Source organism: Petaurus breviceps, unplaced genomic scaffold, assembly GCF_028583685.1.
Source record: "Petaurus breviceps papuanus isolate PSGF00001 unplaced genomic scaffold, PetGlider_PUasm1.0 90317, whole genome shotgun sequence".
Taxonomy (NCBI): Eukaryota; Metazoa; Chordata; class Mammalia; order Diprotodontia; family Petauridae; genus Petaurus; species Petaurus breviceps.
The window spans coordinates 713,101-727,395 of NW_027187217.1; the positions used below are offsets into that span (position 1 = coordinate 713,101).

At 54.7% G+C, this 14,295-nt stretch overlaps 1 protein-coding gene across 7 annotated transcripts in view; it reads left to right on the forward strand.

The window, feature by feature from the left end:
- ANO9 (anoctamin 9) overlaps nt 1-14,295 on the forward strand; it is a 165,435-nt gene that overhangs the window by 140,985 nt on the left and 10,155 nt on the right. For 3 of the 7 annotated variants that reach the window (XM_069107936.1, XM_069107942.1, XM_069107941.1), the window contains exon 1: nt 8,005-8,197. In XM_069107936.1, coding sequence (XP_068964037.1) covers nt 8,192-8,197 — 6 coding nt within the window. In that variant the 5' untranslated portion in view covers nt 8,005-8,191. Of the gene's footprint in view, nt 1-8,004; nt 8,198-9,030; nt 9,221-10,702; nt 10,829-12,889; nt 12,994-14,295 lie in introns of those variants that run through there. The other 4 variants (XM_069107937.1, XM_069107939.1, XM_069107940.1 and 1 more) reach the window with 4 other exon arrangements.

Sequence of the window (14,295 nt, forward strand, 5' to 3'; positions counted from 1 at the left end):
CCCACATATATACACCCCACACACACCCCCATATACTCCCCCACATGAACACCTATGTACATACACAAACACCCCCCATACATCCTCCATATACACACACACCCATCCCCTGACATGAACACCCATGCACACACACACCCCTAACACCCCCACATAGACACCCCCCACACACAGAGCTGTGTGACCCTGGGCTCTCCTCTGAGCCTCAACAAGCTGATCTGTCAATGAGGACAGTCGTGGCATCTGTGAACCTCCAAGGGCTGTACACGTGCTAGGGTTAATATTCCCAGTGTCCCTTCAACCCCATCTTCTCTGCTCCCAACCTGTGTCTGACATGTGTGGCTGTGGGCTTTGCAATCCAATTAAGAAGCATTTATTAAGCACCTACTATGGGCCAGGCACTGGGCTAAAAAGAAAGGCAAAAGGCAGGCCCTGCCCTTGCGCAGCTGCCAGTCTTGATGGGGGCACCATGGGCCAAAACGAGGCAATAGATGGTCTCAGAGGGATTGAGGGGAATAAGGAAAGAGCAGGCTTTCAGGGAGCTACTGAAGGTCACTAAGTGGGGGAGGGGAGATCACTTTGGTCCCTGAGAGGGAGATGATGGACTGGAAAGGGGAGAGACTGAGGCAGACAGACCCCGCCGCCCCCAGCACTTATTGCAAAGGTCAAGATGTGAGGGGAGGAGGGCCTGCATCAGGGAAGGTAGTCACGTCCGAGCAGAGAAGGGGTGTATATGTGGCAAAAATAAAAACTGATGAGACCTGGCAAGTGTTGATGTGATCCCTCCAGGTACCCTACAGAACAAATAGGGGCTGTTTTGGCAGGATGTCCTGGAGGGTGAGGACAGAGGCCACCGGGAGGGGCCCCAGCTCTGGCACTGGACAGTGTCTAGATCTTGGGAGGGTAGGGTGTTCACAGGCCACTGTGATTTGGGTGTGAGTCCCCTCCCCCCCTTTGTTGCCATCCTAGGGGTTGCTTAGACACTCAGCACAGCCCTTTGGACCTCTCCCAAAAGGCTTCCTGGTCTCCTGATGCAGAAGCCAGCAAGGCCTCAGAGAGTGGGGGATAATAGATTTGGGGCCAGTGACTGGGCTAGGGGATCTGCCAAAAGAGCCGTTGGGTTTGTCCAGTGGAGATCGGAGCGGCCGGCATCAGGTCAAAGTGACTAAAGGGGCAAGGGTCCTCGGGTGATGCCACAATGCCTAGAGCGAAGGCCTGGAGTCAGGAAGACCTGAGTTCAAGTCCAGCCTCGGACACTTCCTAGCTGGCCAAGTCATTTCACCTGTCTACCTCGGTCTCCTCATCTATTAAATGAGAATAGTAACACCCATCTCCCAGGGTGGTTGTAAGGGTCTAAGGAGATCACAGATGGAAAAGGCTCACCACAATGGCTGGCCCACAGCAGGCAGTTAAGAAATGCTTATTCTTTTGACTTGTCCTCAGGCTGAACTTCTGAATCCCTGGGAACTTCCCCCTGCCCTCTGTGCCACCCAAGTTCAGAAGCTACCAGGTCTTATCTTCCGCCTCAGGGTCGCCAGAGCAAAGCCAGGCACATTGCAGACATCCCAACCCTCATTTGCTCCTTTCTCATCGTATAAAGAGCCCAGGAACTTGGGGCCCAGCAGGGAATGTTGTCTGGCCCTCCCACCCCAGGTGTACATGCTCTCTTCGCTAGGAGAGAACTGCACCCATCTGGTGCAAAGGCCAACATTGTGAACGTTCCCTCAGAAAGGACAAGAGACTTTACTAACCCCAATTGTTTTTGTTAACTCCTCAACTTTAACAACACTGACTTTGCAAAGGGCTCTTTTGAATCAACTCCTTTCCCTTCCTAACCCCTTTCATCTCTGTCTTCTGGAGCAAAAGACTCTTTCCAGCCAGACCCCACTCCCTGGCCCCGCACTTTGATATGAAGGAGCAGCCGAGGGCATTTAAACAGAGGTGCTTCCTCTGAGATTCTCTAACCTCGGCTTTTTTTTCTCCTCCCTCCTGGGCACCCCCCTCTCCATCCAGTGGCAGGACATAAAGGCAAACAAGACCAAGGGTGATGCAAGCACTTGTCTGGTTGAGCATAGTGATTGTGGAGGGTCGGTTAGTTGAAGCTGTCTAATCCTAGCCAGCATCTGGAAAGAGTCAGGAAGTCGGGTAGACAAAGTTCAAAGTTCAGGTGAAGGAGCAGGACAGCCTCTCCAGACAGACATCAATGCCAAGAGATTATTGCTGCAAGTTGGAAACAGCCTCAAAGACTGGTATTTCTGGACTCCCGTGAGAGGGAGAGGCCACACACACGCCACAGAGAGGGGTGACTTGTTTCCCTGGGTCCTAGGCTCTCCTTCCACATCGGCTTCTCTACCATGGCCCTCTAGCTTGGGCCCACTCTTTTTAAGGGTGCTGCGGGCCTTTGTGGGAGAGCACATCCCATGTATGTGAGAAGAATGTCTTGTAGGTACCAATTTTACTTAATAAATGCCTTTGCACAAGAGTCTACAGGCTGACTGTTACTAGGAAGCCATTAGTGGGAACTTCTGAGCTCGATCTTTAGAAGTGGGTTGTCAGGCAATCACTAAGCATTTACTAAGGGTCCACTCTCTGCCAAGCACCATGCTAAAGGTTCGGTATCCCTAGAACTCTGGAGTAGCAATCACCCTCGGAGGACCCAACTCTGCCAAGTTGGGGGCATAGGGCACAGGGGTTGCTCTAGTTGCCTGAACCTCAGACTGCATGGAGGAGGGTAAATGTCTAGTTCCTGAGATCATGGGCCTAAAGCTGGAAATACCCTGGGAGACCCTTGGGCCCAGGCGCTCTTCCCCTGGGGCTAGTGACTTGTGTGTTTAGAAAATAAATGTGGATAAGTGCACTTCGAGAGAACTCCTTTCATCCTTTTTTAGTTCCAGACTGGCTACCCAAGGGGCCAGTGACCCCAAAGGGACAAGGAAGCCCTAGCTAGTCCAGAGCCCTCCTGTCACAAACAAGTGCATGGAGACACAAGGAGGAAGGAACTTCCTGGAATTGTGGAGAGGCCCAGATCTCAGGGAAGCCAGCCCCTCCACGGACAGCAGAGCCTCCTTCCTTCTTTCTCTTGCACCTGAGTAGGAGAGTCAGCTGCAGGGTCCTGAGACCCCAGAGTCTGAAGAAGGGCCCCTTGCCCTGTGTAAGCCCTCCAAACTGTGGGCGGCCCCAGCCAGGTCACTCCACTCTTTTAAATCCCAAGTCCCCCAAGGGAGGGCAGGAATAACCAGGACAATACCTGAGATCTTCCAGTGGCTGCAGGGGGCAGCCCTAGTTTCCCCCCCCCCCCCAGTCCCCAGCAATATATGGCAGCTGCCTCCAGGACCAGGGTCTGTGCTGGGGAGGGAGGGGGGACATAAAGACAAAAGGGAAAGAGTTTCTGCCCTCAAGGGGCTTCCATTCTTCTAGGGAGAGCACTGAGTAACTGACTACCATGGGGCGAGAGATCATGGGAGGCTTCCTAGCGGAAGTGGACCAGGGAGGGCAGGCCAGGCAGCAGCAGCCTAAAGCAGAGTGACAGGGGAGTGGGAGAAAGGACAGGACAGGACAGGCAGCAGAGGCATGACCCACTACGGACCAGAGGCTGTCTGCTCCTCTCCCAACCTCAACTGTCTTCTGTAAAATGGGCACAAAATTGCTGCAGGGCTCTCTGCTCCTGAAGCCCTTTGCAAATTGAAAACACCCTATAAATGTCAGCTTCGCTTGTGCTGTGAGGTCTCAAACACTAGGTGTGGGCATTTGTTTTATCCTGGAGGCAGCAGGGAGGCACCATTTGGGTTTATGAGCCCAGCAGCGGCTGCCTTAGGAAGAACATTTGGACCACAGTGTGGAGGCTGGACCAGGGAGGAGATTTACTACCACAGTTCAGGTGAGAGCAGGGTGAGTGAAGAGAAGGGGACATATGGGAGAGCTGTGGGGAAGTGAGGGTCACATGTTTGGCAACTGACAGGGTGTGGGGGGGTGGAGGAGAAGGGGCAGGAGGAGGAGGAGAAGGAGGGGGGAAAGGGAGGAGGAAATGGGGGGGAGGAAAGAGGAGGAAGGGGAGGAGGAGAGGGAAGGGGAGAAGGAAGGGGGAGGGGGGGGGGGAGAGGGAGGAAGGGGAGGAATAAGAAGAAGATTCTAAGAATAGGAACATGGAGAGGAGGAAGGAAGGGAATAGGCATTTATATGTGTGTGTGTGTATAATACCCACTTTTGCCAGAGACTGGGTTAAGTGCTTTACACACATGATCTCATTTGGTCCTCACAACGACTCCATGAGGTAAGTGCTGTTATTGCCCCCATTTTACAGTTGAGGAAATTGAGGCAGACAGCGGTAAAGTGACTTGCCCAGGGTCACACAGCTAGGAAGTGTCTGAGGCGGGCTTTGTATTGGTTCTTCCTGACTCCAGACTCAGCACTCCATTCACCACACCACCAGTGGCCCCTGACCACCTGAGGAACATTTATTCAACAAGCATTAATTAAGTGCCTACTGTCTGCCATGCTGCCCCTCCAAGAACTGGCTTGCTGTTGGGGGTCAGAGGCATTTCCAGAGAGAAGGGAAGGCACAGCTGGGGCCACCCACATGGAGAAGCTTCCAGTTGGAGGTGGAGGCAGAAGGAGGGAAGGCATCCTCAGCCCTCCACAGGACCCTTTCACAGACTCTGGACAACTGAGGGGCCCCATCCTAGAGGTGACTCCACCTTGGATGTCTTTGGCTCTCTCCCTGGGTGGTGCCCTGGGGCCACAAAAAGCCCAGGGGATGGAGATGACCAGGCCAGCTCTTTAGGACTGGCTGGCCTGAAGTCTCTGAAACCTCATCTCTCTCCTGGTCTTTTAGGAGCTGCTGGCCTGCTAGTCACAGAGATTTGCCCTCTTTCCCTCCCCCTCACACACTCTTGCTCTCTGGCCTGCCCAAAGCCCACTGCTGGCCAAGGAAGGGTGCCCTCTGGGGCGACTGAAACAGCAGCTTTTCCAGAGTTAGGCAGGGGCCCCACTCTCTGTCCTGGCCTTATCTTGGGGGATCTAGCACCAGCCCAACAAGTCAATTAATGTTTATTAAGGCTGCTTTTCAGTCTAGTGAGGAGGCTTAAGTCAGGCTCCCAGGAGGAGCAGCACACAGACTGACCTTGCCTGTCTGCACAAAATATTGGTTTGCCTTTAGCCCCAAGCCCAGCTGTGGTGGGCAGTCCCCTGAGAGACCACCCTGTGATGCCGCCTACATGTTGGGATGACTCCTGAGTGACGGGGGGGGGGGGAACCTCTGGGCCTCTGATGTTGCTGCCCGTCGGGAGGGGGAAGGCTTCCCTTTATTACCAGGAGCCATCCGCCTTCTCAGGCTGCTTGGCAGCATAGCCTCAGAGCTGATGCTCACATGCTGAGAGCTCTTCTCCCGAAGCCTGGGGTCTCCTCTTGCTGCACCATCTTGGAGCTCCTGGGTCTCCGTATGGCTTCACCTACTAGTTTAATTGTTTGCTGGCCGAGTGTCTTTTGTGGTGTGGGGAGAGGTAAAGGATCGCTCCCCTGTGGTGCCCAGTGGCATACTTTCCATCCAGAATAGCCAGGCAATTTGCTTCTATCCTCAGTCCCAATAGGATTCTACCTGCTGTGCAAACATCTGTAGAGTACTGGAGAGATCAGGTCACGCACGGGTCAGCACCCCTGCAAGGCCTGGGAGCACAGGAGTGATTGCCCCAACATGGCCTTCTCCTGCTCTCCAAAAGAGAGGCCGGAAGTGGGGCATCTGGCTTTCTAAATAGCCCCTTTGATGGCAGTGGGTGTGGCCTGGGTTCTGATGGTATATCCATGTGCCCCCCACATAAAGGGTGGCCCTGGTGAGTGCAGCAAAGGGATGGACTCTACATTGGAGGGGCAGGATGGTCTTCAGGCCACAGCAGGAAGGGCAGGACTCCTTGGGGGCTTTCTCCAATTCCTCTGGAACCTGTGTGTAGGATGCCTGGTGGGGCTGGCCCCCTGGAAGGGGGTTGGTTATTCCTCAGGTATATCTTGTTGGCTTTCCATCTTTGATGTGCAGGTGGGAAGCCTGGATAGAGCAGTAGGAACTGGGCTGGCCAAGGGTGAAGCATGGAATGTTTCAGGAGGGGGCTGGGCAGGGGGAGGGATTATCGATCTCAGAAAGTCCCCAGGTTTATTGTTTTGGTTTATAAACCACCCTGGTACATCTCAAATGCCCACCTGGCATCCCTGAAACAGATCTGTTCACATTCCCATCTCCTGCCCAAATTATCAGCCTGGCATTCTAAGCCCTCCCCAGACTGATCTCACCCACCTTTCCAATCTCACTGGAATCATTCTATTCGAAGAGTCTACATTCCAGTCAAACTGGTCTGCTGGCAAATTCCCAGGCCTGACACCCTCTCTCTGGCCATTGCCCCAGGCGCCCTCCACGTGTGGAAGGCAGTCCCTCTTCACCACTGCTCTGGAGTGTTCCCAGGTCCTTCAGAGTACATCTACAGGCCCCTCTGACAGGAGGCCTCCTTGAGGGCCTTTGTATCACTAGTGCCTAGGGCAGAGTAGGTCCTTTCAAAATTGCATTCAAGGATCAGCCTCGATGCTGGCCATGGGCTTCAGCAGGTTGGAGGTTTGGCCTTGGGGCTCCTCAAGGACCACCTGCCAAGTCCCATGAGGACCAGCACCTGGAAGGACTTAGGGCTAGATTAGGGTCAGACTTTCACCAAAACCAACCACCTGTTCCTGTTGTGAGCCTTCAGCTAAGGCTCCTGGGCTAAACTCATTCCAACCAAGTTCCTAAGGACCTGCCCCCAGGGGAAGAAAGGGATCGGTCACAAGGGCAGGCAAGTCAAGAGAACTCCTAGCTTCTGTGCCCTGAGGGCCACCAAAGACCCCTAGCCAAGCCCCTTCCCAGCCTTGGGGTCTGGGGTCCTCAGAGAAGCTACAGCCATAGTGAAACAGACTTGGCCAAGAGACAACCTTGGGAATAGATGAGGCCTGTCCAGGGGACTGTCCATTGCCTCGGAAGGGCTGGACAGCGGGTGTGTTGTCTAGTATCCCCAAGGCCTAGAGAGACAATAGTAACAGCGAACATTTATATAGCTTTCCTATGGGCCAGAGCTAAATGCTTATCATCTCATTGAACCCTCATGACCTTGTCATTCTTCCCATTTTATAGATGAGGATAATGAGATAAAGAGATTTGTCTAGGGGGCAGCTAGGTGGGGCCTAGAGGAAGACTCAACTGCCTGAGTTCAAATCTAGCCTCAGACACTTACCGTGTGACCCTGGGCAAGTCACTGCACCCTGCTTGCCTGAGTTTCCTCATCTGTAAAATGAGTAAGAGAAGGAAGTGGCAACTGCTTCAGTATCTTTGCCAAGAAAACCCCAAATGGGGTCCCCACAGTTTGCTCAGGGTCACACAGCTGGGGTCTGACTTAGGATTTGAACATTCCAGGCCCAGTTCTCTATCTGCTGCAAGAACATTCAGGGTGATAGGGCTCCTGGGTACGTCTGGTCCTCTTCCCCACAGTCCCTGAGAAATGGGCCTAAGCAGGCTGAAGTGGCTCTTTCTGGTAGCCCTTGTGACCTGGGAGCAGCTCCTGGAGTTGCCAGAGGAGTCCTGTCCCCCAGCTTTCCTCCTGGGAGCTACCACCATCCAGGGTAAGTCTGGGGGCTGATTTAGACCAGGCATTGGGCACTTGGTGTCTCAGTTTCCCCACTTGTGAAACGGGGTCTGGGTCCATTCCCCAGAGGGGTAGGAAGAGTCTGGCAGAGTGTCTGCCTTAGCAGAGGGTCTCCTCAGTCCTCAGGCTTTCTCACATCTTTCCCACCACCCAGTTGGAGATCTCTAGGCCCTGGGGAGAGGATTGGGGGAGGATTCTCATTCTGACCATTCCGGACCTAGGATGGAGGCTTCCCAGGGTGTAGTCTGGCCGCCCCCAGCCCCTAACAGCCCAGCCCAGTGTGTGGGGGCCTAGGGGAACTGGCCACTCCCCTTCCTTCCCTGCCCCTCCCCTTCAGCCTAGAGCTGCCGGTATTCCTAGGAGGGAGGGGTGAGAGTTTCAGGCGGAAGTCAGAGCTGAGGAGTCAGAGTGCAGTCAGGCAGGCACCTGGGCCAGGTAAGTAGGTAGGTTGGGCAGCCAGGTGAAGCCCACTGTCCTGCCCCTGAGGCTGAGCCCCTGAAGTCTGGGCCCCGGGGAGCCCAAGCCAGAGTCTGATCTCCATCATGCAGGTGAGCCCCGCCCCCTGCTCGCCTCCCATCCCTGAAGGTCAGCCCTCTTTCCCCAAACCAATTCAGGTGTGGGTCTGGGACTCAGCAGGCTCTGGGTTTGGCTAGGGGAGAGGCAGGATGGGAAGCTAGCTTTCCCCCAAGACCAAAGGGAGGCCAAACATCCCCTGCCCTGAATGCCAGGGGACAGCCATGAGGCTGAGGTCCGTGACCCCCCTGCCTCTGCTCCTGCTGCTGAACCTGGCTCCCAGGGTTCCAAGGTCCAGAGCCTCCCTGTGGGGTCAGGACAGAGTGGGCTTGTGCCCCTGCACAGGGCAGACCAGAAAACAAACAGAATCCTATGTAGTTCAGGCAATTAATGCCTGAGGGATGAGAGCTGTCTCCTACTGGGTGTCTAGAAATCTGGGTTCACCTTGAGTAAATGACAAACTCTCTCTGGGCCTCACTTTTCTCATCTCTAAACATGCAGCGGATAGAACACTGGGCCCAGAGTCAGAAAGACCTGAGTTCAAATCCAGCCTGGGATGCTTACCTAGCTAGCTGTGTGAGCCTGGACAAGTCACTCCACCTCTGTGTGGCTTCGTTTCCTCGTCTGTAAGCTGGGGATACTAACAGCCCCTCCCTGTGATTTCGGATGATCCAATGAACCAGGCAATATTTGTAAAGCCTTTTGTCTTGAAGGGCATTTCTATAGAAATGAAATGGGCACAGTCTGAGCAGTGGCATCCTTCTCACACTTGTGGCAGGGCCCCTTCCTCTAGTCTGTGAAGGGTCATGGGCCACCGGGGGAGAGATGTGCCATTCAGCATGTTTCCACTGCTTCTCCCTGGGGCCAGCTCCGTCGCCTTGGGATGGAGGGGATCTGGACAGAGGAGAAGCCAGAACTGCGGCTCATCAGCTCCTGAAATGTGCTGACAGGAGGCAACAGTCAATTCTGTTCCAGAAACTGTGACTCTACCTCCTGTGTATGAGGGCCTGCCCTCAGGAAGCTTATAGTCTGATAGAGGGACAGGGAGAAGAAAACAAGTTAAGTTCTGAGGGTTGGTGCTGGGGGTGAGAGGGCTATGTGGGGCTGGGGACTGTACTGCTGCCCAGCTGTGATCCTGGAATGGGTCACTTGCCTAGGTGGAAGGGCCCTCAGAAGCCATGAGGACAGCCCAAACCTTAAGAAGGGACCCCTCAGGAACCTTCAGGCACGGTCAAGGGAAAAGTCACAAGGCTTGGCAATGAATGGGGTGTTGAACTTGATGCCAGAATTTGGAACCCAGAAGACTGGAAGTGCTCCAGGGTCAGGGTCTGGGTCATGGAATGTCAAGGCTAGGGTAGTCAGGGGAGGCGTCATGGAAAAGAAAGATCAGAGGGATCATAAATAACGAGTTGGGTAGAGTGCAGCAGAGCTTGGCTCTGACTGGACAAGAACAGAGGGCGACTAATAGAGAGAGGGCGAAGGGACAAGGCTCAGACAGGCAGACAGACCACTTCCCCATGCCTCTCTTCCAACTACCTTGGAGATTGAGGGAGGTGCTTTGGAGGCTGGTGAAAAGACCTTCACTTAAGCCTTGGAAGGGACAGGTTAGAAATAGAAAACCACGGGGCTTTGCAAAGAGTCAGCCCCGGGAATCTTCCTGCTGCCACAGCTGCCTAGATGCTGAAGCTCCTGTCCTGGTGGCCCAAGGGAGGAGCTCTGAGTTAAAGCTCCAGGAGGCCTTTCCCTGCTTTTCCTCCTGTAAACCCAGAGGCCCAGAAACTGTCCAGGATGAGGGCGAGAGTGAGTGAAACCCAGTCACCCACACAAGGCCTTCACGGACTGGCCCAGCCCTCAGCAGAAATGTGATTGTGATGTGGGTGCTGTGTCCTGAGCACCCAGGCACCCACCTCAGGGCCTGCCCTCCCTAGCCTGGTGCCTCCTGCTCCCTGCCTTTGGAAACTCATGGGAGAGGCCTCAAGACCTGAAGTTCTGGAGGGAGTGGCACCCCCTTTTCTGTCTGCGATGGGTGCTTGGATGAGTCTGGCGAGGGGAGCTTAGGCCAGGATCCCCATGGGGTGGGATCAATCTGACCATCTCAATTCACCCACAGTAGAACTGCTTATCTGACCCTGAAGGTGAAGTGTCTCCCTGGCCCCCCCAGACCCCTGCCTGACTGAAACTGCTAGAGAAGACACCACATTCCCTCTTCTTGTCTCATCTCACTGTGAGCCCAGCCTTGCTGAGGGACCTTTCCTTGTCACTGACATCACTCACTCACCTTCCTCTGGGGGCCTGTAGTCCCTACCCTTGGAAAAAGAGGAGTTCTAGGCCGTAAGGTGGGCGGCCCTCGTCCTTTGGCTGAGCCGGGTCGTGCTGTTGGGCACTCTTGGGCAGAGGAGAGGGAGGAACCGAGGCCCCATTCTTAGTTGGGGAGAGAGGGGCCCCATGGGAAGGCTCACAGGAGGCTCAGAGCAGTCAAGGAAGGCTTCAGGGCAGGGAGTATTTGATCCGGGCTTTGAATCAGCCTGTCAACAAGCATGTATTAAGCACCTACTGTGTGCCAGGCACCAAGAAAGGCAGAAGACAGTGCCTGTCCTCAAGAAGTTTCCAATCTAGCGGGGGAGACAAGCTGCAAAGCACCATGTGCGAGGACAATCTGTAGAGTGGTGAGGAAGGCGGGCCAGGAGGGAAGATGAGGAGGGAGCGCATGCTAGGGACCAGAGCTGGGAGATGAGGGGCTTGGTGTTGGGACAGCCGGGGTGGGGGGGAGCCTGGAGAGGTAGGGGGCAAGGAGGGGCAGGCTGGGCAGGGCTTGGAACACCCCAGAGGGAGCCAGTGGAGGCTGCCAAGAAGGGGGTGACATGGTCAGACCTGTCTCTTTGGTGGCTTGATGGAGGATGGACTGGAGCAGGGAAGAGACTGAGGCAGGCAGCTCTGGCCATAGGCTAGGGGAGGTGATGAGGGTCTGTGTGAGAGAAAGGAGGCCAGGCAGCTCAGTGATCCAGGGGTGTGTGTGCTGGGCCTTAAGTCTGGGAGGCCTGAGTTTAAATCCAGCCTTGATGCTTATTGACCCTGGGCAAATAACTTAGCCTTGATTTGCCTCAGCTTCCTTAACTGTTAAATGAGCTTGGGTGTGGGGACCCAATGGGATAATGCATGTGCTTCTCAGAGTGCCAGACACGTCACTGGAGCTCTATAGACCCTGTCATTATTAAGGATGATGGTGGTGTCAAAGAGTTTTAGTGGTGACTTTGACATTAGAGAAATTTGGAGGAATTGAGCATTTGGTTCCATCTTGGACATGTTGACTTTCAGATGTTGGGGCAGCTAGGTAGTACAGCAAAGAGTGAGCAGCTGGCCCTTGAGTCAGGAAGGACCTGAGTTCAAATCTGGCCTCAGATATTTTCTAGCTGTGTGACCCTGCATAAGTCATTTAACCGCAACTGCTTGCAAAAAAAAAAAAATGTCTCTGGGACATCAAGTATGAGATCTCCAATGGGCAGCTGAGAATCCCACCCTGGAGGTCACCAGAGAGGCTAGGCCCAGATAGGGAGATATGAGAATCGTCCAATGATAATTAAATCTATGGAAGCTGATAAGATCACTGAGTGATTGAGAGAAGAGGATGGAGCCCTGCCGGGCTCCCTGGTTCTTGGCGATAACCTGAATGAAAATGCAGCCAAGGAGACAGAGGTGGAGCGGTCAGAGAGGCAGGAGGAGAGCCAGGAGAGCAGAGAGAGGGTCAGAGTGACCCGAAGTGGCCAAGGCTGAAGAGAGGTCAGGGAGCACGATGGAGGCCATGGGTGACTTTCCATGGGACAAGGGCTTAGAAGAGAGTGGGAGGAGGGAAGTGGAGACACCAGTGTAGATGTCTTTTCAAGGAATTTTGCCACAAAATGGAGGAGCGATGAAGGACAGTAGCTAGTGGGGATGGAAGGATCAAGTGAGGGTTCTTTGCAATTGGGAGACATGTGGTGTGTCTATAGGGTACAGGGAAGAGGCCAGCAAACAGGGAGTGACTGAAGATTGGTGAGAGAAGGGGATGGAATGGGGTCACCAGAGCAGTGGAGGGCTCAACCCCACGTCATCATGGGAGCGATGGGAGGGAGGAGGGACTCTCACAGTGAGTGGTCTCCATCTTTCCCAGAGACCATGAGGCAAGGACTCAGCTGAGAGAGGCAGGGGGCAGGGGAGCCCCAGGAGGTTTAGGGAGGAGTGAGGAGGCTTGGAAAAGTCACCGTGGGGGGTGGGACAGGGAGCTACGAAAGGGAAGCCTGGCTGCAGTGCCAGTCCTGAGGTTATTGACACCGGGTGGGGATGCTGGGCGACATGATATTTCTCTCCCTTTGTTCAGTAGTGAGTAGGAGGGGAGGCAGAAGATGATGGGATGGGTCCAGCATGTTGCCAAGGGGCTGTGGCAGGCCAGAGGATTTCTGAACAGGGGTGTGATGGAGGGAGGCCTAGGTCAGTGGGGGGAAGGGAGGGCTCTGAGAGGGCTGGGCCCCAGCACTTGCCTAGGATTGCTCACTAAGAGACTCCGAAACAGAATGGGGTCCGGCCCCTGGGGGTCCTGGGCATCACAGACCTGAGGCATCCGGGGCATGCCACTCTGGAACCAAGAGGCCATGGAACAAAGGCCGGGCGGGGCCAGGCACCTGGGTGTGGAGGCCAAGCTTCTGGGAGATAGGAACTGCAGTTTAACCTGCTCTCCGAGTTCCGGGAAAGCCTGGCACCTGCCGGCCAGGTGACCCAGGGAGGAAGGGAAGGAAGTGGGAGGCAGCCTGGCTGAGGAGGCCGCTGGGAGGCTGAGGCTGGGCATGGGACCCTAGAGGTAGGTTACTCCACCCCTGCATTTTACCGAGATGACACCATTTGCTTAAGGTCACAGTTGGTCTCCACGGCACTTCCCACCCCATTCCCCCTTCCTTTTCCAAGAGTCCCTGGTACCTTTAAAGGGTTGTGTGGCTGGCTACAAGGGGCTTGGGCCCGGCTGTGGGATGAGTCTCCCCACTCCTCACCCCCAGGACCCTGCTAGGGGAGGACCTCGGCCTCCATTCCTGCCCTATCTTCCTGCCTTCCTCTCTATTCTCCTTTTCTGTCTCAAACTGGATCCAAGACTGAGCTCATCTTCCTCCCCAGATGTCTTCCCTTCTGTTGAGGGCCTTGAAGTAGTTGGGACATCCACAGGCACACCCCATTCCATCCCCTCCTTTTCCCTCAAACAGCAACCTCCCCTCTCCCCTAGACAACTCAATGGCCTCCCTCCTGATTGATCTCCTGCCCCAGCCTCTCTACACTGAGGTGCTCAAGGGACACCAGAGGCATCAGGCTCCTTTTAGGAGAGAATGTGAGAACTGGACAGAGGACTGAACACAGTTTAGGGGTGCTGGGACCCCGAGAATGCCGGGGCTGAGTTACTTAGACATGGTCTTAGGGCTTTTGGGGGCCAGGTCCCACCACCGTATCAGGATGACATTGGTCTGAAGACCTCCCAGATGAGGGCCCCAATTGCCTCTACAAGGGTAGCCCCTCCCTCCTTTCCCATCTTAAAGTCAGAGCCAGCATGTGTCTGAGGCCAGGCTTGAGCCTGGGTTCTGCTGGTCCAAGGCGCCCCTGCTCTGTCTGCTTGGCGTTTAAAGCTCCTTTCGTTCCTAGAAGATTCCCCCCCTTCCACCCTACCCTCACCCCACAGTGGTCTGTTCTAACCACATCCTGGATCCTTACCACCCACAGAATGCCCCAGACCCCCCATGGCCTCCAGCTCCCACTTGAATCCCACCTTCTGCACAAAGCCCCTCTACTTACCTCCATCCTAGCCCGTCTAGAAATTTGTGCACAATTGTCCCCTCTCAGGCTGTGAGCCACTTGGGGGCAGGCCTGTCTTTGCCTTTCTCTGTTTCCTTAGTACTTAGCACAGAGCCTGGAACACAGTAGGCACTTAATGCCTATCATATACATATATTATATATAATATATTACATATCACACACAGAGGCATGCACACACGCATCCAGTGTCCACACTCACACCCCGCCCCCGACAGAGGCACACACACACACATCCAGTGTCCCCCCCCACACAGAGGCATGCACACACAGTCCAGTGTCCACACTCATACACACACACAGAGGCA